The following is a 26754-nucleotide window of genomic DNA, read 5'->3' as shown; positions in this document are numbered from 1 at the left end:
TGTTTCTATCAAGATAAACCTTTGCCACTTCTTTTAACCAGTATCATATGTGTAGTGATCACAATTTTAATATTTTAATCATGGTTTCTTTACTACTTTGTTCCCTAATTTAACATGCGGCACATGCCTACATTTTCTTCCATAAGCAGTTTATTTCTATAGGTGAAAAAATTACAAAACACCTGTACAATAGCATTGTTGTTAAAAGAGGTTTTCAGGCAGTCACTAAAAACACTCAAGAATGCAAAGTACTTTTGAATGGGTTTTATTATCAAAGATCCACTGGTAAAACACATTGAAAACTGTACAGTGACACAAAGCAGAATCTAAATGACATGTTTAAATGTTTGCATTTCATGCCTGGGGAGAAAATCTCCACAGGACCACAAAAAACATTAGACCTGTGCATCAACTAACAGTGAAGCACAGTAAAAAAAGCAAACTATGCAGAGAAGAAAATGAAAAGAAGTAATGCTTTCAGTTATAAGGAGCCAAGAACAACATGAAAATGGACAGCCAAGCTAAACTACTGTAATAAGGCTCAATGTAATAGATTAAAAAAACTCATGACTACGTAACATTAAATGCTTGCATACCCACCTGCCTGAAGTTGGTTTTAAAATATTAAAGTTCTTTACATTCCAAAAACAAGAATCAAGTTTAAATCAGCTCCTGAGAAGGAAAAACTGATCTCACTATAATTAATATTGTATACAAGCCCTGTAAGCACAAAGCAGAAAATGTGCAGTAACCCCTTGACTGATGTTGCTTTTTTCACCTCTCAAAATTTCAGAGGAAAAATCATTAAAATTTCATCACTTACATTTTTAACCATGGCTCTATTAAAGTTATTTTGTCTGGTTTTGTAGTTTATTTTTTAGAAATACAATTTAGGAAAAAACAGCAAAAAAATCCTTTACATAATCCTCACAACATGCACACTTCATTCCATCTACTGAAAATAACTCAACCATATTTACTCTGGAAGGTCCTGAAAGATGTTTTAAAAATAAAAACTGTACATTTTAGATTTAAGACTACTATTCACCAACTGGCTTTCTACAGGTAACAAGTTTATTTCTTGCTACTTTTCAAAAGGAAAAACAAAAAAGTGTAAGGAATGGTACTGATCCATGTCTGCATGGTATGACTACAGTCCACCAGCTGATTATTTTTCAGAACCCTTAGTCACTCATGTCCATATCTTCTTCATGGTGATCATCGCCATTAACTTTGGACTCCTTTCCAGTTTCCCCTGCAGGTTTCTCAGCTGAAGGCTCCTTGGCCTTTGGGGAAGAGGAAACTGCATCTTTCTTGTCTTCTTTCTTGTCTTTTTCACTGTCATAGCCTTGTTCCTCCTCATCATAATCTCTGGTTACCTGATTAAGGACAAGGACTGACATTAAATATATTTACAATAAATCCTATGTATCTCAAACAACTCTATTAAGATCAATTCAATGTTTTATAAGCAATTAAGTTAAATAATATTTTAACAATACTTTTCAGCCATTTCAACTTCTCTTTAATAAAAACTACTTTAGGTATGTGAAGCTAAACTCATTCCACAACCTATTCTATTCAGTACTGCAGAATTCTATAATAATCTATCAATATTTCTGCAGACCACGTGATTCAACATTATAAAAGAATAAAAACCCATCATACCTCTTTCACTTCTCCCTTATTAGTCATCTCTGCCTGCAACAGTTCCCGTTTAGAGCGCTGTGTTGATTAAACAATTATACATTAACCTTCATTAATCAACTAAATGGTCTGCAGAAATAATGGTATCTTTAAATGATCAAATAAACTTCTGGTTAAAACAATACATCAAGATAGACATCCTAACAAAACAATATCCAGTCCTGATACAAAATTGTAATTTTATCCTACAAATATTCAAGGTAGATCAAACATTGCTGCATCAGTACAGGTATAAACTGAACAGTACTACTACTGCTATTAAGTAAATCTTTAAAAAATATATTCCTCTAGATTTAAAAGGCACATACCTTAACATCACCTTTCTCAGTGTCAGATTTCTTCTCCTTTTCTTTTTCCTTGTCTTTGCTTTTCTTCTTCTTACTGGTTGACCGTTCTCTTTCATCTCTGCTTTTATCTTTGTCTTTCTCCCTTTCTCTGTCACGGTCTCTCTCCCGTTCTCTGTCCTTATCCTTCTTTTTTTCCTTCTTATGCCTAGAAATCAAAGATATACATTCTTTTATTTTCTGGAAGTTATTTTACAGGTGTAGAAATATGTATATAGAATCACACATTCTTAATACTGATAATTTGGAAACAAGGAAAAACTATCCTCATTTTTTTGTGCAAACAAGTTTTGAACACAGAAACTCCAGAAATAAAGTTTATACTCAGATATTAAATCTTTTCTTGAACTTATGACACTTTATATTTCAGTGCTCCAGACTGCCACACAGCTGTAGCTGGGGACATATCTAACTTTCCACCAATGTCTTGATAGTGTGACTGGAAAAACTTGGTAACTACAAAGTATCCTTCTAGAAAAGGTGACTATAATACGATACCCACCTCCTGGGAGACGGAGACCTAGAAAGTTTTCTCTTGGGTGACCTAGACTTTTTTGGGGAGCGGGTAGCACTGCGACTTCGTCTGCGCCTCCTGTCCATAGCAAAAAGACTAGTTATTTTCTGTAGAGACCCATATAGCAAACAGGAGACTGGCAGCAAAAAGACAGAACTGTTCAACCACATACCTGCTGATGCTTCTAGACCTTCTGGTGGTGCTGTAGCTCTTCGGAGGAGTTTTAGAACGTTTTTTCTCTTTCTCTTCCTTTTTCCTTTCCCTGTAAGTATTCATAAATTATTTTTTTTCCCAAAAAAAGCAAAATTACTTTACCCTGCTACAAAATTTCTACTTAAGTGAAGAAATTGTAGGACAGAAAGTTGTTTCTATTAACAATAAAAAACTAATTACTAAATGACTTACAATAATGTATACTACTAGGAAACACATATCTGATCCAAAAGTTACAAATGACAAAATTCTAAGAACAAAACATACCTGGATTTGCTCCTGGAACGTCGACTCCTATCTCTAGAATGTGACCTCCTTCTCCGAGGACTTTTAGATCTTCTCCTGCTTCTTGATTTTGACCGTGTCCTCCGTCTTGATCTGCTCTTTGAACGTCTATTTAGCAAAATAATACCTTTTTAAGAAAAACGGGACTCCAACTACTAATGCTCTCACCTCAATATCGTTAGTTGTGAGAAATGCCAATTTTATGTGTAGGATAAAACAATGTTCCTGTAATCTATGCTGAGGACTTCATTTTCTAGTCATTAAAGCTCTTAATATATTTTGCGTGGAAACAAAAAAACACATTTACTAATTTTGTTACACCTTACCTATTAATAAAAGCTTTATAGAAACAGCTCTTTAACTAACACAGCAGATAAATCAAATTTCAGCAGAATTCATGTTTTTTTAACCGTACCTATGCCTGGAGCGGGATCTGGATCTTCGTCGTCGTGATCTGGACCTAGACCTTGAATGCTTCCTTTTCTCTTCCTTTTTACCTGAAACAGAGATTTCTGATCAACATGTGTAATGCTGGCCTTTTAAACTTCAATAAACTTTTCATACAATTGTATACACTGGGCACAATAAAGCAAGTATAGATTACTTATCACTGTAGTCTTATAAAAAAAAAACCCTCATAACACATCCTTGCTTGCCCCGTGTATGGTACAGAAACAAAGGTGCTTACTCCCAGGCTCAATAGCAGCAGAGATCAATGACTGCGCTTCTCTGACCCGCTTCATTGCTTCTTCTATCTCTTTACTGGAGGCATCAGCCTTTAGAGCAGGATTCAGATTCAGTCCTGCAGCCACATGATTCAACCTGCAAAAGGAACATAATATTTCAGTAAAAATCCATGGAGCATCAGCAGTATGAAACAAAACATAAAAGTTGTTTGCATGAATACTTTCATTTCCATTTAACACTTGACTTGTATGAAACGCAACCTTTTCTAGATATTTTAAAAACCTGACGATTTCTTTTACCTCCTTGAAGGTATCATCACCTTGTCATGGTGAGGAGGCTTGCGTGTTTAAAGGATCTAATTGAGCTATGCCGGCAGGAACACCCAAGCCAGACGGGTCTTTAGCGATGGGTCAGACAGAGTGGTACCCTGGTCCTCCAGGTTGGAGGTTGATCATAGGGTTAACACCCCTATATCGTAAAACACCATGTTATGATAAGCCTCGGATGACAAAAGTAAAGAGATTCTGGAAGAAGGGAATACTATGTGATACATGGAATGTAAGATTACTTTACACACTGGGTATAGTCAGGATCCTGTATGAGGAATTAAAAAGATACAAGCTAGACATTGTGGCCAAGAGAAGGATCACACATACTTATTCAGTGGGGTTTGGAGCAGGCACTTCCGTTTCTAACTGAAGGTAACATTTTAAGATAAGAGATAGAGATGGCCACAGATGAGAGATTATGCCTGATAAGATTAAAAGGAAGATACAACAACCTGCCTATAGTCTCCTATCATGCAGCCACAGAAGACAAAGATGAAGAAGTGAAGGGCATCTTATACGAGATATTAGAAACGATATATGAGGTGATACAATTGAATGAAAACTTTTTCTGGGAGATGCTAATGCCAAGTTAGGCAGGGAACTAGTATGGAAACCATACAAAGGGTTACATAGTCTGCATGACACATCAAATGAAAACGGAATAAACTAATGTACTTTGCTGATGCAAAATAGATATTTCCCGACACAAGAAAATCCATAAGATGACTTGGTGCTCCCCAGACCAGGTAACACATAACCAAATTGATCATGTCTTAGTCGATGCAAGACACAGAAGTAAAGGGGAAGATGTCAGAAGTTTAATCGGATCACTTCTAAGTATTTGTCAAGATTCGTCAGAGGATATCATGTTGCAAGAAGAGCAAAAAGGAAGGTAACTTTCGAGTAGACAAATTTGTTGAAGGATAAAAGTAAGGATTAAAGTAATTAAGGACAGCCTGGTGGAAACAATGGAGGAGATTCTGAAACCTGAAAGGGACAGAGCAAAGGGAAGAAGGCACTGGTTCAATAAAGAGTGCAAAGAAATCATAAAGAGGAAAACTATAAGGAAATGGCTTGCAGACAAAAATTACTGAAAAACTTGCAAGGAATATGAATAGATTCGTTAAGAAACCAAAAGGCTCATTGGGAGAGAGAAAAGGAAATATATTGAAAGCAAAATAGAACAGGTCCAAAAACAAGAGAATTCTACCGAACCATGAGATATTTCAAGGAATAGTTGAATAGTGACAAGATCCCCGACAACACACGAGAAGAACAGAGGAGTCGGGATGTACAGTCTTAAGTGGATGATCCAAGAGGTAGTGATAAAGAAGATGAAGAAAGGGAAGGCCCCTGGAATTGACAGCATACATACTGAAATACTGCAGGGGGGAGGAGAGTCACTTCACAGACAATCCATTAGTACTGTATGGTGCAGAGCTTTGGACTCACCGAAAAGATGGAGAGTAAACTCATGGGTTTTGAAAACTGTCTTAAGACGATTTTTGGACCAGTGAAAGAAAATGGAAAATGGAGAAGGAGAAACAGAATTAAGAGAGCTTTATAAGGACACTGATATTGTTGATACTGTCAAAGGAAGAAGACTGGAGTGGTATGACCATGTAATGAGAAGAGATCAAGATCTAATAAAAGAAGTAGTAGAAAAGAAAATTGAGGGAAAGAGGCCACGAGGAAGACCTAGAGTAAGATGGCTTGACTCAGTGAAAGAAGATGCCGGAAAGGCAATTGATGTAGATGCCTGGAGATACAAGATGCAATGGAGGAGGCTAGAGGGTGAGGCAATGGATCGGCTTCAGTTCGAGACGCCACCTCAGTAAGAAGACTTTATCCCATTTAAATCTACGCTTTATATTTGCTCTAAAACCTTAACCTTACAAATAATTCTCATAAGAAGTACTTACTTTGGGTCCACAGTGGTCATGAGCTTCAGAATTTGATCTGCAGCCAGAGACTGCAAAACAAAAATTGAATCAACTTAATTCAAATGTTCAGAAATTATAAAATAAATGTTCAGAATTTTAAAACTGAATACCATAGTAACGGGTGCTTTGCAAACCTGAGAGTTCATGTTGGATCCTGGCAAACCCAGTGCAGCCAGAGTAGGGTCAATAGTGGGTGCTCCAAGGGCAGCCAAAGGAACAGCTCCAATCTGACAATTAAATATTAAACAAAACCTAAGAATTTGTCACTGACACTTTCAGGATTTTACATATTTACACATCACTTTTGTCATTACACTGCATCACAAGCTGTATTTTTAAATTTCTCACTGTGAATTGTTCACACATCTCCTCCCATGCTCACATGACTCCCCATGACAGAAATAAATCAAGTAGACTCTTCCTTAAGTAGGTTTCCAAAGCCTTTCAAGAACCAGCACACTCATGAATATTGAACAACTTTTAGCAGTTAAGTCAGATCTGAATCAAATTTAAAAAAACACTTTAAATGGCCAAATGAAACCTGTAATCCAATCTCATTTCAGATGGAGCTCTGAGAAGTAATGTTTTCCACTTTCAATGCGCAGCATCCTTCCATAGGTGGAATACTTGCATTTAAAAAACTTTTCTTCAATAGATACCACTAAAATTTACAAATCATTTATGAGTCAAGATTGAATGCACACATTCCTAAGATGCTAGCAACAGATAAATCAAGAGTAATGCCAGTGACACTATTTAGAAGGTAAATTTTTAACAAAGTAATTTTTGAGGCCTGTCCGCACAAGACAGAGGGTGGTCACGTGGTGCTACAATACGAAACATTTTGGTAGTATGAACAATGCCCGTCAGAATAGAGGCACTAGAACATCTCAAAATTTCAAGAATTTAAAAACCATACCGATGCAAGGGGATTTGGAGTTGGGAGAAGACCTCCCCCTGGCAGCAGCCCTGCAACAGCATTCGCTGGCGCCAACAAAGACAAAGCTTTACTCTCATCAGGAATTACTCCTGCAGAAAAACAAAGCAGCATTAATAAGTGCTCTCCAACAGTAAAAAACACAAACACCCAAAAAAAGAAGACTCGTTCAAGCCAGCTCCTTAGATTTTGAAACTACTGAGTCTTGAACTATACATTTGCACTATAGATAAATTATTTTTCAGCTCTTCATCGTTGACATATGTCCCCTCACTCTACTCATTAGCGCAGGTTACTAATAGAAAATTAAATATCACAATACACACTACTGTGGTTAACACTGCCAAGATTTTATCACCTGTACTTGTTTTTTAAGTCATGAACCAAACGTTAGCAAGCACAGTCGGTTCTCCCGTGGGGTGTGCTCTCAAGTTTCATAAGATGTTTTATGAACAAGCGACTCGCGTCGGCTGCTTGCTTCGTCTATAAACACACTCTTATGAAACTCGAGAGCACACCCCACGAGAAACCGACTTGATTTTTGACTGCTACACAGTTTGGTTCATGACTTAAAAACAAGTACAGGTGATAAAATACATTTAACATTAAAACAGATTTATTTTAAAGAATCGTCTCTCTGGGCTTTTGCTGGTTACATCTATGCTGTTCCAGACTCCTAGAAATGCCAAATGGCTTACTATTTCCTTACCTGTTTTAGTAACACGGTAGCTAGGAGAGAAGTTAAGCCACCTTAGAAAACGTAAGCCGACTACTTGTGGCAAAAAGTGATCAAATGCAATACAGACAACATGAGGCTTTTAAGTTCCATCTGCCTGCTTGGAAAACTGGATGATCTCAAAAAGTTAAGGTTTACTGCCAGCAAAAGCCCTGCTTTAATACTAAGTGCCCAATGCCCCCAGAACAGTGAAACCCTGTGAGATGGTCCAAGGCTGTTCATAAACTGGTGACTATTTAGCTTTAGTAAATACTATCTCAACAAAAACACACAACATATAAAGGGCACTTGAGAAACTGGATTAGCTGCAGAAGACAAAACTGTTGGGTGGTATTTTCAGCAGGGCCTGGTAAATAGGATTGGCTGAACCAGGAAAAAGAACTGTAAAACACAACAACAAAAAAAGAAAAGCCACTGTTAAAAAAAGGTACTGAACCCTTCTTTCTGTGCTATGTGGAGTGGATTTTTATCAAAATATTACACAGCAAATATACTGCAAATGTGTTGTGTCTTACGCGTTTCTTAGGTAAAAATTCACTTGTACGCTCTCTGGGGAAAAAATGCATATGTAATGCAGAGAACTTCAATTTCAGCCAATATGCAACTCAGTTTCCATTTTGAGTGCACATCTAGGAAGAGCCCAGAGCCAGTTAATCACGTGAATCATCACCATATTTACTAATCTGGGTGCTGCCAACAATGAAAAGGTGAATGAAAGAGAAAAATATGTTAAAGGAAGGAAAAAAAGTTGCTAACCTCTGACAAGTAACGCTAACCGCAAAACATGCAAAGCGCTCTGCATGTTTTTATGTACTAAAATTGATCTTACCATGCTTCTCCAAAATCTATCAAATATTTCAATGGGACTAAAAATGCATTAGCGAAATTAAAGTATCTCTTACTTTAAAAAACACTGATGCTTTTAGAATTACTAGAATAATAATATGCTATTAAACATGTATATAATAAACCTTATAAGTCTGTCTAGAAACCACTGATATTTAAAATTAGTCAAGAGATTTTGCTTTGAACACTAGGTCTTAGCCAGTATTTGCTTTAAATCTCATTGCACAGTTATAAGAGTGATGACTTTCTATAAATCCTCCTTTTGATTAAAAAGCCCTAAAACACAAAGAAAACAAGAAAGAAGAGAGTTAAGTGTTTACACCAGGAAAACAGAGGGGGGCTTGAATGCTTGCTGGCCTTTTGTAATTGTCTACATTCCCCTGTTCGCTGCAGAGGACCACTTTCAGGCATCAAGGAGGGGGCTCTGCAATTGCCTTCTCCACTACAAAAATCACACACACAAATAACAGAGAGAAAAGTTTAATAGTGATAAACTAAACGGGGAAAAGCATGGTTACACATGAAAGCTAATTCTTGTCCTACCGCGTTGCTGCTCTTTTAGCTTCTCACGATTCTCTTCCAAGCAAACCCAGTTTCGCTCAGACCTTGGTATACTGCATGGAATTCTCACCACAGCTTCACTCAGCAGAAATGACCAGGTGCCATGAAAATCCAAAGGTATTTCCTGATATTAACGCAGGAAGCTCTAAATCCTTACACACCTTCAGGTGCTTTGTTAGACAAAAGGGCACATGCAACAACCTTAAAATATGCTCATTTCTTTCTATGAATCTTCAACACAAAGACTCTGTACAAATGATTTTTGCAAACTAGGAGAATTGCAGCATAGATTTGTGCAATACATTGCCCTATAGTTTATTTTCAACAGTATACCAAGGATCTGCGATATTCAGTATCACATCTTTTCTGTGAGGCCAACATTACAGGGGGTATCATTCATAACCGTGACAAACAAGAGAAGAAACAAAGCACAAACCTTCAGCATAAGGGACGACAATCAAGGCCCGGTCCACGAAGACTGTATTTGTCAAATGCTGAGACACTCCCACCGAGTCAGAGTCATGGAACTTTACAAAACAGACACGTGAAGTCACTGGCAAGGGAGACTCACTGGAAAAAAATACAAATTGGTTGTGCAAGAAAAACAGACCAGTTTGGAAATCTTAACAGATGCCGATATATTCTTATCCTTCCTTAGGCCAAATCAGATCTTTGTCTATAACTTTTAGGAACACAGGCTTTAACCTAGGTCGACTGTATTTCAGAGTCCAAAATGTACCACGCTCTGTATATTAATGCATTTCACTGTTCATGCTCTACTTTTAATTCTGTTTTCCATTGTTTTAAAGTCATACTGATTGGATAGCGTTGGAGGAGATCAATTTTCAATATGCCAGCTGTCACGTTTTAGCCATAAAAGCACCAAGATGATGTCTTGAGCCTCCTACCTTTAACTGCAGTTGCTATGTGGTGCAGCCAGCTGTTATTCGACAGGTGAAAAACAGCAAAAGCACAGAACACATAAGTTAATAACTTTTTCTCTCCCTTGCTTCCCCCACAGACTTTTCTCTCCATAACCACAGTCTAATTTAGTCATCAGTATAATCCACGTCGCTTTTAAAACAAACGGGTTGAGAACAGTTTGCATTACACTGTACAACCCACTTAATTTGTCTTTTCCCAGTGCAAAAATAACGGTTCCATGACTTGAGCTTTTCAAAAGAAATTCGCCGACTACATACGTCGCATAATTTCGAGACGGGACTAAACACGATTACAGAATCATAATGCTTTTCTCTTTTTTTAATTACGCTAGGTAGTCAACCCAGCGACCGACACCGGCAAACTCTCCCTTAAAGAAATCAAGTATATGATGCTCAATTTCTCCCTCTCTTTTGATTGCTGACTTAGCAGCTGCACATCATGTCGGGCGGGAGCGCACGGAGCCATGACTGTAGTTAGAAACCGGGCGGCTGCACCGCGAGTAGGCCGGACGGCCTACACTCCGCGCATATCCTTCCTCGGCCGCGAAACATCAAACAATACTTCCTCCTCTCACGATAGCACAAAATAAAGAAGTAAAGGCACTCTTCAAATAACTGTACCCTTTCTATTTTATACTTGTGTTTTCTTACGCTTCACTTACTCTGGTGGAAACAATTTTAGCTCGTCAATTTTTCCCAGGAATCCGAAGAGTGTCCTCATCTGCTCGGAGGTTGTGCTGGGAGACACGTTCGTCACTTGGATTACGTTCGTGGTGCTATTCATTTTCTTTCACCGCCCTACTCCAACACATTAAAATACAAACAAAAAATATACAGTGCGTCGTTGAACGCCGCGTCGAATGATCGATTTTCTTATTCTTTCCGCCAACTATCCACGTTTCTGGAAGGTTCCTTACGTTATACACTTCACAAGACCACAGCCGCCATTGAGCCACAACAACGGCTACCTTGACTGTAATTACTATCCGTATCCCACAAGCCTTCGCGCGGACCGCATGCGCAGTACGAAGACTCTGCAGTGGAAAGGGAAAGGGGCGTTTTATTCAGTTTATGAGTGACATTGGCGATGTGAAATATTAAGACAAAATTAATACATTCCGCTGCAAACATTAACGCATTATTGAGGGAAATCATGAGAATGTGTCAAAAAGAGTAAAAACAACTTTTCTTAATGTTCTGAAATTCATGGATGAAAAAAAATGTACAAAACAAGGGAAAATAAAAACGAATTCATTTTTGTCAATATACCTTTTCACTCGAGCGAAAGAAAAAAAATGAGAATAATTCATTTAAATGCTTTTAAAATCACGATTAAAGAGAAATGAAAACGAAACATTTATTTTTATTTTTACACCATGTTAAAATGTTCATAAAATAACACTCGCGGTAAACGTGTTTCTAAAAACGGTTTATTTAGAATAAAGTGAATAGACAGACCTTATCTAACACATTGACTTCTATGTGTCAATTTTAGGTTGTTTTGAATTAGGTGATAGTAACGTTTTAGCAGAGTGCATGTATTTGTGTAACATCTGCCTGTTAAACTTCCTAGATTTGAAAGCAAACTGGTTTTTTTTCGGATATTAAAAAACACAGGCAATCGGCACCGGCTCCTACGTGCTGATCCTTAATGTCTGAGACAGCATAAATTGAGGCCCAGCGAAGTTGGCGCTTGAAAATTGCGATAGTAACAGCAACAAATGCAGTGGAGTTTAGGAGGAGATTGTTTGAATGAAGTTATCCAAAGTATCACGCGCTGATTTAGCACAGTCCCGATTGGTTTGACGTCGATTTGACTGTTGCTCTGTCAATTTTGGCAGCAATGTCGCGTTTTAAAAGAGGTGGGAAATTTGTAGATTCTAGAGCTGGGTTTAAAACCGACAAAGAAGAACCCTCTGTTCCTTGCGGGTTATTAAAATCGGCCAGAAAAAGCGGACAGCTTAACCTGTCAGGACGAGGACTGACCGAAGGTAAGGGAAACGAGATGGACGATGGCTGTCATATCCAGCTTTTGTGCGCTGGAATCGGTAACGCTCATTTTTAACTTTAATAAATAACCAGCGACCTGGATTAATACGTCACAGACACGCGAAGTTACATTTTTGAAAACAAAATACTGTTGACGTTTTAGTTGTTAAAATAAACATGGTTTTATATTTTGAAAATAATACCTTCTGTGTTTTGAAAGCACAGTAGTCAATACTTTACTTCCAGTACAATTTCTGGTATTCCTTATTCTCTAATTCACGTCTGCGCACAGAGAATTACTGGGATCGGTTTTGCACAGAACACGTTTTTAGCCTTTATAAAAAATTCTTTATAATAAGTCCACGATTGCAGGAGACAGTGGGTATTCCACTTAAACAGTGTAGTTTCTACTGGTTTGTAATGGCAGTATTGTCTGTATGGGTCCCAGTCCTGCAATTTGCAGGGGACTGCAGTCATTTGCTGATGCAAAGTGCTTTGTTTGCACATGAGCTTCAGAATTCCAAACTCACTGAAGCTTTGTTAGTATTTTATAAAATATCCCATTAAGTAAGGCATTACAACAAATTAATCTTGATGGGAAGATGGGGGAGAAAGATGCACATCCATGCGTCAGTGTCTGATAGGAAGAGTAAGAGTCTTGATGGTGCAATGATACACAAAGATACACTCGTGATGTTCATATTGCATTTAAAAAAGGAATACAGAGTCAAATGCAACACCAAGATTTCTACCTTCCACCAAGGCTTTGATTTCAGCACCATCAATAATGACATTGACATGTCATTAACTTTGCTAAACTGATGTTGGGAGAGCCTGTAAATCTACATAAATTTAGCATAGTGCTGAAACATCTTCATGAAGTCCTTGATTACTTGGTGAGAATAATCTCATTAAGAGACAACATATAGAGACTAAAGTTAAGGTTCCAGCAAATAACCCAGTTGAAGACCCTGGGTGAGTGGGACAACAGTTTAAATTAGACAAAGTTTACAAATTGCCCTCTAATAAATAAGTACTGTGCCACTGATCTCTAGGAAATTCTCCATGTGAACAAAAAGAATTGTGTGCGATTTACAGTATAAGAGATTCATTAAGGAAGTTGATAATAAATGGACAAGGAGCAGAGTAGGCTAGCTTTGTGTAGGGCCAAAATAACAAGTACTAAGACTTGGTATGGGTACTAGGTATAATTTGAGCCATTAATTCAGTTTTGTAAGCAGCATTAACAACAGCAATACGAGAGAAAAGTTGACAACCACATTTTTAGGCTGCCTTAAAGTTATCTTAAGATTTTTAAATATTAAAATCACACACATTTTTACATTGGCAGTACCCCAAAGCGTCTGGCGCCTGAATGTAGACACACCAGAGGAAGCTCAACAGAACCTTTCTTTCGGAGGTGCTGATCGTTGGTGGGAGCAGACGGACCTCATTAAACTTTTTCTCTCATCAAACAAGCTCCAGAGCCTCTCGGAGGATATTCACTTGTTACCGGCTCTCCTGGTTTTGGACGTGGGTATATCTTGCATGTAGAATTTCACCATTTTCAAGTGGAATTAGGGAAAGAGTCAATGTGAGAACTTGTCTGATAACGCCACACTTTCTTCAAAAATGAGAACCTCTTTTTCTAAAATGGTGTAATATAGCACTAACGTTCCTGATTTATTTTTCCCTATGACTTCTGCACTTTCATATTTGGAGAAAAAAATAAACTGACGTATAGCTAATTTGTTTGTCACCTTTTCTTTTGTCTGTTTTTATAAGGTCCATGACAATCACCTTACCTCTTTACCCAAGTCCATTGGAGCGTTGGAAAACCTCCAGAAGCTTAATCTAAGGTATTTGATACATAAGACCAATTGCCTTCTTAATGTGTAAAAAAAATATGATTCTCATGCTTAACTACAAAATGATGAAAGAATAATTGATCTAGAAAAACATTCTTAAGTGAATAGTTCTCAGATTAGAGAACTATTATTAGACTTTGTCCCTTTAGTTGTTAAGGGACAGCACTTTAATGCAAATATCCAGGCTTCAGATTGCTGTGCACTGCAGGATTTTAAACAGTTTGACCATATTGTCATTTATTTGATTTATAATTTTACCTTGAAAATACTATTAGGTAGATTAACCATAAATGGGAAATAACCTTTTATATGAAAATTAAATGCATGGAATAAAAGATTACTTCAAAAAAGGAAGGTTGTTGATTATTTTCTAGTTTACGATCACAGTGTGCTTTATTTTATAGGTGTTTTTGCCTGCTGCAACATTTCACACTGGATTTAGTTTAACAATTCAAGCATCCTTTAAATTCTTGAACATTAAAACTTGCCTCTTATAGACCACTTTCTGAAATTCTGCAGCTACACAAAGCAAAAAACACATGCTGAATCTTTTAGTAAGGCTGGGGAAACTGTCCCCCAAATTCTGCAGACTTTTACTGTGTGACACTACATCATGGAAATGTACTGCTGGATGCCATTGTGTGATTGTCTTCCACAATGGAATAGTGTTGAAGCATTTGGAACGGCACTACATTTATAAGGAAATTTAAACGTTAGGCTGTTTTGGGTGATGGATGACTTCTATGGAGATCTTTTTGTGCAATAGAAAATGCCCTTTTTTAATGGGCGAGCAACTCACTGTTTTACTCTTGCAGCCACAATAAGCTGAAAGAGTTACCAGAAGAGCTGTGGAATCTGAAGACACTGAGGAGCCTGCATCTGCAACAGAATGAGCTAGAGCAGATTGCAGAGGGCGTGGGTCAACTCGACAATCTGGATGATCTTGTGAGTCATGTTTTTTTTGTGGGAAGGCAGGTATATCTGAAAAGGGAAAGATTTATGAAGGCAGACCCAAGCAGCATTCATGTGTTCTGTATCACAATTCCAAATATTTGAAATGAAAACAATGCATGTGTATCAATGTTTGTAATGTTAACATTTTTACTTTTGTTCAACCCCCCAAAAAAAAGCAATGATGACTTCAGTTGCTCTTATGCATTTTATAGAAAAAACAGATTATACAGATTTCCTTCCATTTCCAGCTATATCCATTGAAAGAAAACTTTAAATGAAAGGTAAAAATTGTGATTTTACTACTGTGCTTTGTGCAATTCCACAGGACCTCTCCAATAACCAGCTGACAGGCATTCCTAACAGCTTTGGCAACTTGAGAAACCTGGTTAAACTAAACCTGTCTTACAACAAACTGAGGAGCCTTCCTCCAGCTATCAGTTCCATGAAGAGTAAGACCTTACATTTTCAAGGTTTTATTGTGTTTCTGGAATGTAGAAAATAAAGCAGATGTTTAGAGAGCATTAAAATTAACATTTTTTTTCATTCAACACACTGTCTTACGAGAAAAGAAATTCAAATTTAAACTTAGAAAGGTGCCTCAGTTTAAAACCTAGCTGTTTTTTCTACAGATTTTAGCAGCATAGAGGATTCATTTTGATGTACTGTATCTTATTGTTGATGAGTAAGATGCACTAAAATGCCTTTTCTATGAAACATACTGTAAGGTGTGCATGTCTAAACCTCAACAAATGTTCGTCTTTTGTATTGGTCACACAAGGCTAAGGATTGTGTTGCATGGTCTTGGAGGTATGAGAAGTTCTCAGTTCTATGAGAATGTGCAAAATTCAAATAGGTTATTGGTCTACACAGAAAGCTGAATTCACTAAGTGAACAAAAAGTTAGTGAACAAAAGTTACTTTAAAGGTCAGTGCTTAGGGTTAGATCAGAGAGATACATTTAAAGGATGAGTTTCCATTTAGCAAATGTTGAAAGAAGACCTAATTGTTAACCTGACCCCACACCCATTGATGAGAGAGCTGAATTGACATTTATGATGTTCAAACCATTTTGAAGTGTCCTTATGCATTGAAGAATCTGCAGACCTTATTTTCTAGTTTTCAAAATATTCACAGCATCAGTCATTGCCATTAATACTACAGGGTGGAGTAGGAATATTGTTGGCAGTTCTCTGCTAGAAACATAAATAAACAATGAGAAAATAACAATTAAGGAGCTGGCAAGCTTAAGGGACTTGAGACCATATTGGGCACTACCTGTGTAAACAAGTTCATCTTTCTTGGGGTATATTTCTGCAGGTTTGAAATTGTTAGACTGCACTCACAACCAGCTGGAAACTGTCCCTTCGGTCCTGGCACAGATGGCCTCTTTAGAACAACTCTACCTGAGACACAATAAACTCCGCTATCTTCCTGAGCTTCCCTCCTGCAAACTACTCAAGGTATGTTTAATGCAGCTAGCTACTACCATTATTTTAGCTGGATTCTCAAAGCTTTGTGCAAGGGTACTGTCTCTCTTATTACTCTTGGGCACTTTCTAACCTGTATTGGAATTTTGTACTTAAAAAACATTCTTTAAAATAATGTTTTTATGTATTTTTACAAATTAATACTTGTAGTTTATTTTACAGTACATTGTGGTGTACTGAGGCAGTATTAATACAGCTTGTGACAATAGCTTGGGGCTTGTAGACCAGTCGCTCAGCAGGTGGTAAGAAAGGCATTCTCTGCTACTACACAAAAGCTGTTGATTAATGGAGCATATATTAAAACTGGAAATCAAATGAGGAAGGGGGGATAATCTGCAGAATTGGCAGTTCTAAATTATATGTAATCTAAAAAACGGGATTTAAAATGATAAGAGAATAAACTCTTGGAGTGGAGCACGCTCTTTTTTATGCTCTCTACCTGTTTTTTATAACTCTGATGTGAGTATGGCTTTGCTACAAGCACCTGATTGCAAAAGGTTTCTTTTTTTAACTTTCTGCTTCAGGAGCTCCACGTTGGTTACAATCAGATTGAGGTGCTTGGACCAGAGCATCTGAAGCACCTCAGTTCTATCAGTGTGCTGGAGCTGAGGGACAACAAGCTGAAAGCCCTGCCTGATGAGATTGCACTACTCGAGGGTTTGGAGAGGCTGGAGCTCACCAATAATGACATCAGCAGGTGCTGTGCAGACTAGTCCTGGAGTTGATTAGAAATGGGTGACGCACAGAGATGCTTTTAACTGCTGTAAAGTGATGGTTTGGCAGTGTCAGGCTCAATATTCCTTCCTACACCTTGTTCAAAAGTCCACTTGCCATATAAATTACCTCTCAAGTGTTGTCAAAGCAGCCAGCAGAAGACACTCAAACTGTGGTGCACGGAAAATAAGGGAAAAATCAATCTCCTACAAACAAACGCATTCACAGGTAATACATTAAATGTAGATTTAATTCTGTACCCCATAAGTGGAAGACATCTGGTAACATATTCAGAAGAATGTGAACCTTAGTAGTTCAGTGTTCTCAAGATTTTACTTAATTTCAAGATCTCGATATCTGTTAAGCAAGTTCAAGCTTTTGTCTGGTGTATTACAGCATTTGAACAAAGTGAGTTTTTTCATTAATATTTAATAGCTCATTGTAGCAGTACGAGATGATCATTTTGCATTGAGTGGTGCATTTCTGTGTCTGTTGTTGACTCAGTCTGCCATATACTCTTGGTAACCTGCCCAAGATAAAGATCCTGGCTCTGGATGGAAACCCTTTGAGGACAATCCGCAGAGATCTTCTAACTGTGAGTGGAGAGAACCATTCCATTGCCCTGTAACACCCCTTACCAGCAATTCTGGCATTACCCTCTTAAATAGTCTGTTCAAGACTAAAGACATCCAGTTTCTTTAGCATGTCAGTGTGGTGAATTACTTTGTGCTCAGGAATACATCTAGTTTCTGGTACTGGATTGAGTCCAGAGCAACAATATATTTTGTTTTAGGGCAATACATGTACATACTATTCTGTCTGGTACAGTATTAATTATGGTTCTTGATTTAAAGCATTTTTGTGTCATTCTGATGCTTTTTCTTCCCCACATTGTCATCTGATGCATATAGATTAGAAACATACAGTAATGCTGCAGCTGTTTGTGTTACATTCCATTAGCAGGAATTTGCCTAAACATGTACAGTAGCTTACACTTGTCTCTAATCCCAATTCATAGTAGGGAATTGGGCATTTATTCTTACCCTTAATTGTTCATATTATTCATATTTATCTGTGAAAAGGGTACTTTTACTGAAAAACAGGACTATTTGTTTGGTCATTTTGGACCCACCAGTACTTTTGTGATGTTTTGTTTGCTTTCAGAAAGGGACCCAGGAGCTTCTGAAATATTTGAGAAGTCGAGTCCAAGGTACACCTGTTTGTAAGGATATGTATTTTAAAAGTTAACATGTTTGTCCTGCTCTCCCATTAACTTTAACTTTATTTGGTATTTAGAGGTGCCAGATGGAAGAGACCAAGACCCACCCAAGACAGCGATGACTCTTCCAAGTCAAGCCAGGGTGAATGTGCATGCCATAAAAACCTTGAAGACGCTGGAGTACAGGTAAACATCACAGTCCCACAGGTTTGGCACTGTTGTTCAAGCTGCCTGGCAGAACAGCCCGTGTACAGTCACTTCCCTGGCATTTAGAGGCTTTTGCTAGAGTAGGTGACCTTGAGTAAAACGTTGCCTGTTGGAAATGAAATATATTTCACTACTCCTGTTGCGTGTTCCTAACCAAACTTCTGTCATAAAATGTGAAGTGACAACTTGGGAAGAAAGGAGAGGAAGCCTTTCAGCACCTCTAACTTCTTTGCTTATTAATTCTTGTAATAATAAAGATGTTTAATACCTTTTTTTTAATTTTGGATTGTAGTGGCAAACAGGAGGCATCTATCCCAGATGAGGTGTTTGATGCAGTTGTCAGCGATCCTGTTGTCAGTGTTAATTTCAGCAAAAATCAGCTGACTGCGATCCCTGCCAGGTACTCCGTTTTTGTCTCCTAATGCATTTTGGTGCCATCAATACAATTACAGACTCAAAATATGACATAGCTTGTATGAGAATGAAACAACCACTTAAATGTTCTTCCCAATTTACCAGTCCATCAGGTCAGAATCGGTAAGAAGTTCACAGAGAAAAAAAGGTTGGAAATTGCTGTCACAATTAACGTCTGCAATTAAACACTGCATTTATTGCAGTAAATTGCCAGCCTTAGGATTTTATATTGGAGACAATGTTTAACTGTACACTACTGTAGGTGTAATTTTTTCATTTGATAAACAAGAACAAACTTATCTTTCAGTAGTTATTTTAAGTAAAGTTAAAAGTGACTTCCAGAGGTTTTTCAAGAAAATGCATTTTATAACAGTGAAACAAGTATCTTCTTAATTATAATATGCAACATCCATACATTTTAGATTAAAAAAGAAGGTCTGAATCTCTATTCACTGTGACTAAGCTGCGTTTGGAATTACAAAAGGATTCTCCTTAATAGCAGGACAAAGTAGGACTTCTTTTGGCAGCTTTCACAGTAATTCTATCTACTGCAATTTGAATGAATCACCAATGGTTACATCTTTAACTTTAAAGCAAGAACAAAGTACTGAATATGTTACCACATCAGATCATTAAACATAAAATTACTGTATATCAAATTAATTCTCATAATTAAACTAGAACATAAGACTGAGTCAGGGAATATACAGTGCTTTCAAGATAAAACATGCCTTGCTAGGTATTCAAGGGATTAATAAAATCCAAGAATTTAAGTAACTAAACCAGTTAATAAATATATTTTAGCAAATGTTTTGCCACACAAAAAGTTACAAGTTTGAGAATTTATATTGGAAGTTCCAAAACTCTAAAAATTCAATAAGACTTCTACAACTTCCTAAGTGCTTAACATTGAAAACTCTTGATGCGTCTCAATATCCTAAAACAGTCTTATTTTGTTTTTAAAGTTGAATAGCACTTCTACAGACACTGACGTGATAAAAGCAGATTAAGACTTAAACCTTGTAGTTTTGTGTAGAATTACTCCAACTTATTGTAGCCTAATAATGTATTTATTTCCTCTTAAGCAAATTCATATTTTTCTTTGTTTTTAGGATCGTAGAACTGAAAACAACAATTTCCGATACAAACTTGGGATTCAATAAGATCACCTCTATTTCCTTGGAATTCTGCATGCTTCAGCAGCTGGTAAACATAGACCTCAGGTAGTGGCATTTAAACCTATAAATATACAATTAGAAACCCGGGAGTATAAAAGGGGTGTGAAACTACAGCAGTATTTTTTAAAACTATAAATCGTCCATTGCTTTGAATTCAAAGTAACTCCGTAGGACCAGAGCATAAACAGCCATTCAGAGAACATCAGTATATCAACAATACATATAATGTATTCCACAATAGGCATGACTGGCTCAGGCTGACCTGTACTAAGACAATTGTAAGTTTAGTTTTCTACACCAAGTCATCTTAGTAGGAAGGTCCTCAACCTGAAATTGAAGTGATATCTGAAAAAGACTGCACACAGTATTGAGGAAGACTAATATCGTCAATTAATTTAGTTTTTGCTCTGCACCATAGAGGAAGACATGCTGCTCCTTTCTTAGTCAGGATCATTTGAAAAGTATAGCTTTCATACTGAAAAAACAGCCCCTGTCTGTTGGATCCCTGTTCTTTTTGGTATTAAATCACTCTTGTCAACACTTTAGACATCACATATGATTCTTCTGTTGCAATAACAGGAAGAAGGGGAAAACCATTTATTAAATAGTTGGCACATAATGTAACACCTATGTTTCATTCGCATATAGAATAATCACCATGTCTTTTCTGGATTCATAAGAACTCAGGAGAATCACCTAGACAGATATTATCTTTGGAAATTCCTAATACTTAACTTTGTCTTTGTTTTAGAAACAACCTTTTGACATCACTTCCTGCAGAGCTGGAAGCCTTGACAAAACTGAGGAGTATTATACTTTCCTTTAACAGGTTAGTTGTTGACTGAGTGTTACACAACATAGAAGAAGATTGTGTTAAAATGTTTAAGGAAAAGTAAGACAGACTAGATTTGTAAAATTGCACTCTTTTAGTCTTTCTACATCTTTCCTAAAAAAAAAAACTACTAGTAAAATTCCCTACAGCTGAGAAAATGAATATCCCATTACAAGTCTCGTTAACCAAAGTCAGGCCTTTGGTGTAGTCTTAGAGCAGTTATTGCTTCTAGTTATTCATAATTGTAATGGATTACAGTGGAATAAGTGTGGAAAGTCTTTATGTAGACTACCATGCTAGATTGTTTTGTTATTAACAAGACTGCCAGCTTAAACAAAATCTTTCAGTTGGCTGTTGTATTACTGAAACATTGTGCCAGTATTAAGTTTTGAGAGCCTGACTTTAATACTTAAAATAATTTCATATTTTGTTTGATTGTGCTACAGGTCATGTGTTCTGCAGCAATATTAAAAATGCACTGTATAATGAAGCCTTAATTATTACTGAAGAAGTTAATTATATGGGGTGCTTAATTTGCTCTGGGATGTACTGCAGGAACTTCAATCACTTTGACTACTTAATGGCTAATGACTTGTATAATGACAGTAGACATTTTAATCGCAGGTTTAAGTTGTTTCCTGAAGTGCTTTATGAAATTCCTACACTGGAGACAATACTAATCAGCAACAACCAGGTGGGAGCTATTGACCCAATTCAGCTGAGAAGACTGGAGAAATTGTCTACGCTGGACTTGCAGAACAACGATATCATGCAAGTGCCTCCAGAGCTTGGCAACTGCACCAGCCTTAGGTACAGATAAACTGGGATTGGTGGAGTCTACTATAGACCTTGTTGGTTGAATAGATTCTACACTAGAAGTTCAGAAGGAAGTTAGAGTTTTTTCACTTTACCTAGTCAGTTAATTGGGTTTTCTATTGGTAAAGGATTGTATTTGTGCCCCAAGTGGAGCTTGAGCCAATTTTTGAAACAATGTTAAAGTAGTTTAACAATGTTATGCAATTGTGATTTGATTGTCTCTGTGTCTGTTATAAATCAAAGGGTACTCGCAGTAATGAAGAAACAGTTCAGTCTGGACAGCAGTGATTATATACACTCAGTTCTTTAGTTATCCATTTTCTAGAGTCGGTAACAAAATATTGAAATCCATTTTTTTACTACAATGGAGTTCTTAATAGAATTCATATTTGGAGATGGTTGAGGTTTTATTTCCTAAAGTGCTGCCAATATGCAATATATTTTGTTTCACAGGGCACTGATGCTAGATGGGAATCCATTTCGCAACCCAAGAGCAGCAATTGTTGCACGAGGAACAGATGCACTTCTTGAATACCTTAGAAGCAGAATTCCTACCTAAAGAGTGTCAGTGTTATTTTCACAGCTGCATTGTGTACAAAGAATACATCTGTATTCCTGTTTCGAGCCTCCTGATAATTTCAGTTGAAAAATATGAGCTGTTCTGGGATCAAAAAGAAGTGGTACATTAATGTTGCTACAAAGCTTTCTGTAACAAACTATTTGACATTAATCAGATAAGCAACTGCAACCATAGACATTATGGACAATACTATCCCTATCAAGAATAGAAAGAATCTGTAATTCATCAGTAAGAATGTTGTTAAACTGTACCATATTTTTAACTCTTATGAATTACAAGGGACGTGTGTAAACCTAGAAAAGACATTTAGTATAGTTCAGTTATACACACTGTATGACTAAATATATGCATCTGCGCATTCTCACGTTTGTGATCTTGATCTAAAATGAAAAATGTTAGGAGGAAAGTTTTTACAAACAGCTTTCCCATTATTTAATTTTTTCCCCTCAATAGAAGAACCATTATGCATGCATAATGTGCTGTGGGATTCTGAGTAATTCCAACATATTACTTTTCTTTCTCCCTTTAAAAAAGCGTCTCCTCTTGCTGACATTCTGGATGTCAGGATCTCAGCTGTGGAGTTGTTAAAGGACAGTGCTTTAGTGCCAATATTATGATGTTAATGAATTGCATTAATGAATCACAAAGGCCAAATAGGACATCCACTGAATAAAGAAAACTGCAGATGAAATAATGGGAAATGAATAGGGAAAAAAGCTCCAAACTAAACACAGTGAGGCTCTCAAACACTCAAAAGACTCTTCTGAGAGCACGCTAGGAAAAGACACTGCCATTGCCTTGTAATAACTATTTCTTCTGTTCTGAAAGTTTTTTATAGCTTTTGAAGTGAAACGCATCTGATGCAGTTTAACTCACAACACAAAGATTAAATATTAATTTTACTTTAAAATTACATTTGCTTCTAAAATTTGAGTACATTTTTCTACTAATTTATGACTCGCTGCCAATTTTCTTACCAATTTTTAGTTTTTCTACAGGGTGATGTTTTTCTGTGGACCATTTTGTAACGTTTCACATCAGGATTTCAATTTTTAAAAGTAATTGTTTTAAGATAATTACGTAGATTGAAACTAAATGTACCACTTCTACATAAATGCATGAATCAGGGGACTCCTATGAAATGTGCTATTTCAATATATAATCTTATTTCATTTTCCTGCATGCTGTCAGTTGGGGTTCCAGTCTTGGGTAATAACTTGAGGAAAAACCACTAAAGACATAATTCAGACACTGTGAAAATGTTTGCACTTAATTAACAATAAAAGTGTATCTGTGATTTCTGTTATGTTTTATTGTTCGCTCCCTTCTCCATTCTTCAAACAGCAGAGATAAACATTATTAAAACATCCCGTGCCCTTGACGAGTTGGGTGCTATCATACTTTGTTCTAAGTATCCAGCTGCTTCTGCAGTACAGCTCTGTCCGTAAACAACATTTTTAGGATAAAACGCTTTATCTCAGTAACTTTCCATTACACTTGTTTCATGCTTTTTTTTCCCCCGTTTTTAATGCACTTCCTTATGCTTTGTGTGTCTTTGAGGATTTTAAACGCTTCTACCAGGTCCCCTAGTAATCCTATTTATTCAAGACTAAAAAAAGCTCAGTTACTTTGGCCTGTCAGAGTAGGATATTCTCTTAAACCCCAGACTGAATCGGAGCAGCATTATCTTTTTGGTCACCAAAATTGTATAGAGTATTCTTACATGATTTAAACATAACATCCCTTGTTTAAATTATACTTATACTGTATGTAGTATTTGCCTTATTAATTGCTTCCTCACATTGTGTGGAGGATGTAATTGATGTTATGAGTCATTGTAAAGTCTTTCATATTTACCTTCTAGCTCATCATTTCCCATTTTGCATTTTCACAGTTTTTATGACCTGTATGCACTTGTCAACATTAAATGCCAGGTGTTCTGTTTCATCTACAGTACATCTCTTTGTAATTTGCTGCATCTATTTCTATTAGTGTTACTAACACTTCTCAAATCGTATCATTTGCAAATCCACATAGTTTACTAGCTTCACTAGAATTTATCTCCATTCGTCCATTCACATTGAGCACAAACACATACAAACATCACGGCCAGGTTTTCCCAGGTGTCAGTTAACCTACCAGTGTAGTGGGAGCAAACCAAAACACCCAGGGAAAACCAGCATGAAGGCAGGGAGATCATACAATCTCCAGACAGGTAGGACTCCAGGAATTGAGCACTGGACAGATTAATAGCAATGTTAATCTATATCATTGATAATATATTAAGAAGGTCAGTCATCCTAGTAATTAGTTAAATCTAAACATCACTTCAATTTGAGTATTCACCCCTTCTTCATAACTAATCTTTACTAGCCAGTTCTCAGTCCAACCACTCGTGTGTCCCTCAACGCCTGCAATTTGTGAATTAATCATTTATGATGAACTTGATCAAAATCCTTCTGAAATTTCTAATTTAAATACACCATAATCATTTGACCTCCGTGCATGCATTACAGCTTGTCCAAAGAGTTTTAAATTGGTTAGACAAGACTTACATATTCTAAATCCATGTAGACTATTTTCATATACAGTAAGTGATCCTCCCATTCTAAGTTTTTCCATAACTTTATGTATGGAAGTCAGCTTATAATTACTTGGCACCACATTGCCAGTCCCTAGGTACTACCCCTTTCAAAGAGTTTTGTCAACAACTTCTGAAAAACATCTGTTGTTGCCTTGGATCCAATTGGTAGCATACCCCTGGACTGTGAGATTTATTAATCTTGAGTTCTCCTAGTACCAAGATCATTTCTGTAATAATCAGTATTGGCATCGAAGAGACAGAACTTTAAAAAGCATATGGGTAATTTTGATTTGTAACTGGAATCTGAATATTTTTTGTGATGCTTTGGATGAATCCCCAGATTTTGATAAAACCAGAACCCATTATGGGAGGCTGTGGCAACCCAGAGCCCTAACGGAAGTACCGGGCTCAAGACAGGACTGAAAGCATGACTGCTGTCATCTGGGCAGGAGTCTATAACAGGCATCCATAGAAAGTGACTATTCAGAAAAGCCAATCATGCCTTGCCAGCATGTCCAGTTTCCTCTTGCCCACAGAACAGGCCAAGAAAACTCAAAAGCATAGATTACATACAAACGTCACACAGAGGAGGGGGTCCAGACAGGAATACAGCCCAGGACTCAAAAACAAGGCAAACAAGGCAGAAGCACTAAACACCACACAACTAATCTTAAAGCAAGCCATGCAGGAAGCTTTAGAAACATGCTTATTGAGATAGCAGCTTTTGTGTTGTTTTCAAATGTCACCATTCATTTTTTTAAGTTATTCCAGAGGAATAGAAATAGATACATTTCTAATAATAATAATAATCTTTATTTTATATAGCACACAAGATAAGTCAATCTGTTTGACATAAACAGAGAAGGTAAACATTTAATAGTATCAAACATGCAAACATTCAAGAATTTGAATCCTACCGGGGATTATGATATCAGGGTTGTTTGTTACTAAAGTCAAGCTTCTTTAAGCTTCATCCTCTAATATGGAAACCAGCCACTCTACCTGAGACTGTTATGAGGCTTTTAGTCACAATCCTGCAGAAGCATGCAGTTTCTTAACTGCCACAACAAAGTATTTAAAGATGAGTTTTAAGGAGGAGGATTCTGTCTAAAGGTTTGTGTTGCAATTCCACTAACGAACATAGATTATCTTAAGGAAGAGGAGGAGAACAATACTCTTTTCACTACAAATCCTTTTCTGATCTTCAGGCTTTTGACCAAAAGAATGCTTACCCAATGTCACATAGGCTTTTCAGTGTCTCAAAACTCAAACAAAAGATGCTGAGCTGTTGTATGCAATACAATTTATATGTCTGAATGCAGATTGATTTAAATGAATAACACCTGTACCAAATACACCTAAGCAAAGCATTCTATTGGCCACCAGTTTCACTTATTACTAATTGGAAAATGTAGTTCATGCCACCTCTATTAAACAAGTTTTATTTATAACCATTAAATAATCAATTCCTAAATAGTTGGAACCTGGAGCTGTGGCCAGTTATAATGTTTAGAGATAATTTATAGGGATAAATTCCATTTTGTATAAATAATTTAGATACCCTTCAGTTCTGAAGGAAAAGAGCTCCCTTTATTGAACAGATTTCTTGCTTATTAACCTACAAGTGTTCCTAATCTTCAAAAAAAAAAAGGTGATGTAGGGTGACCATTAAGACCAGCTAGATTGTGGTATTAAAATACCTAATACATTTCTGTATATGTATATCTGTTGTGATAAAAAATGCCATTGGCTATAAATCATTGGAGTACCAAACCTGTTTCTCAAACTCCAGGTCCTCCTAAGGGATTCCCAAGCTTATTGACAGGCTCTCCTTCTTTGTGATCAGGGGGACATACCCAGCAAGGCA

At 36.9% G+C, this 26754-nt stretch overlaps 2 protein-coding genes across 3 annotated transcripts; one reads left to right on the top strand and one right to left on the bottom strand.

The window, feature by feature from the left end:
- Positions 1-249: 249 nt before the first annotated feature.
- Positions 250-11024, bottom strand: srsf11 (serine and arginine rich splicing factor 11). Of its 2 annotated transcripts, XM_015356312.2 has the most exons (13): positions 10709-11024; positions 9539-9672; positions 6942-7051; positions 6157-6249; positions 6002-6051; positions 3752-3885; positions 3479-3560; positions 3046-3171; positions 2738-2827; positions 2554-2643; positions 2016-2199; positions 1669-1725; positions 250-1379 (listed from the first exon to the last, which is right to left on the bottom strand). In XM_015356312.2, the coding sequence occupies exons 1-13, from the start codon at positions 10828-10830 to the stop codon at positions 1185-1187; spliced, it is 1467 nt and encodes a 488-aa protein (XP_015211798.1). In that variant the 5' UTR covers positions 10831-11024; the 3' UTR covers positions 250-1184. The 2 variants fall into 2 exon arrangements, with proteins under 2 accessions (XP_015211798.1, XP_015211799.1); XM_015356313.2 differs by lacking the exon at positions 1669-1725.
- A 439-nt stretch (positions 11025-11463) lies between these two features.
- lrrc40 (leucine rich repeat containing 40) lies at positions 11464-23600 on the top strand. Its single transcript, XM_006635042.3, has 15 exons — positions 11464-12037; positions 13387-13568; positions 13821-13894; positions 14719-14848; positions 15183-15306; positions 16174-16316; positions 16868-17040; positions 17562-17652; positions 18222-18267; positions 18354-18462; positions 18776-18883; positions 20010-20120; positions 20827-20904; positions 21532-21717; positions 22177-23600. Exons 1-15 carry the CDS (start codon positions 11890-11892, stop codon positions 22280-22282), a joined length of 1809 nt encoding a protein of 602 aa, XP_006635105.2. The 5' UTR covers positions 11464-11889; the 3' UTR covers positions 22283-23600.
- Positions 23601-26754: the final 3154 nt, after the last annotated feature.

The sequence above is a fragment of the Lepisosteus oculatus genome, chromosome 9 (genome assembly GCF_040954835.1).
Source record: "Lepisosteus oculatus isolate fLepOcu1 chromosome 9, fLepOcu1.hap2, whole genome shotgun sequence".
NCBI lineage: Eukaryota > Metazoa > Chordata > Actinopteri > Semionotiformes > Lepisosteidae > Lepisosteus > Lepisosteus oculatus.
Note: the sequence above shows the minus strand (reverse complement) of the source record. Positions and strands in the feature narration are given on the sequence as shown.

Coding starts and splice junctions, on each gene's coding strand:
- srsf11 (XM_015356312.2), bottom strand. CDS start 10,830: ATGAATAGCACCACGAACGTAATCCAAGTGACGAACGTGTCTCCCAGC. Junction 6,250..6,941: donor CTCCAAATCCCCTTGCATCG/GTATGGTTTTTA, acceptor TTTAATTGTCAG/ATTGGAGCTGTTCCTTTGGC. Junction 3,886..6,001: donor ATGACCACTGTGGACCCAAA/GTAAGTACTTCT, acceptor TTCCTTTTGCAG/GTTGAATCATGTGGCTGCAG.
- lrrc40 (XM_006635042.3), top strand. CDS start 11,890: ATGTCGCGTTTTAAAAGAGGTGGGAAATTTGTAGATTCTAGAGCTGGG. Junction 15,307..16,173: donor AGCTATCAGTTCCATGAAGA/GTAAGACCTTAC, acceptor ATATTTCTGCAG/GTTTGAAATTGTTAGACTGC. Junction 21,718..22,176: donor GGCAACTGCACCAGCCTTAG/GTACAGATAAAC, acceptor TTTGTTTCACAG/GGCACTGATGCTAGATGGGA.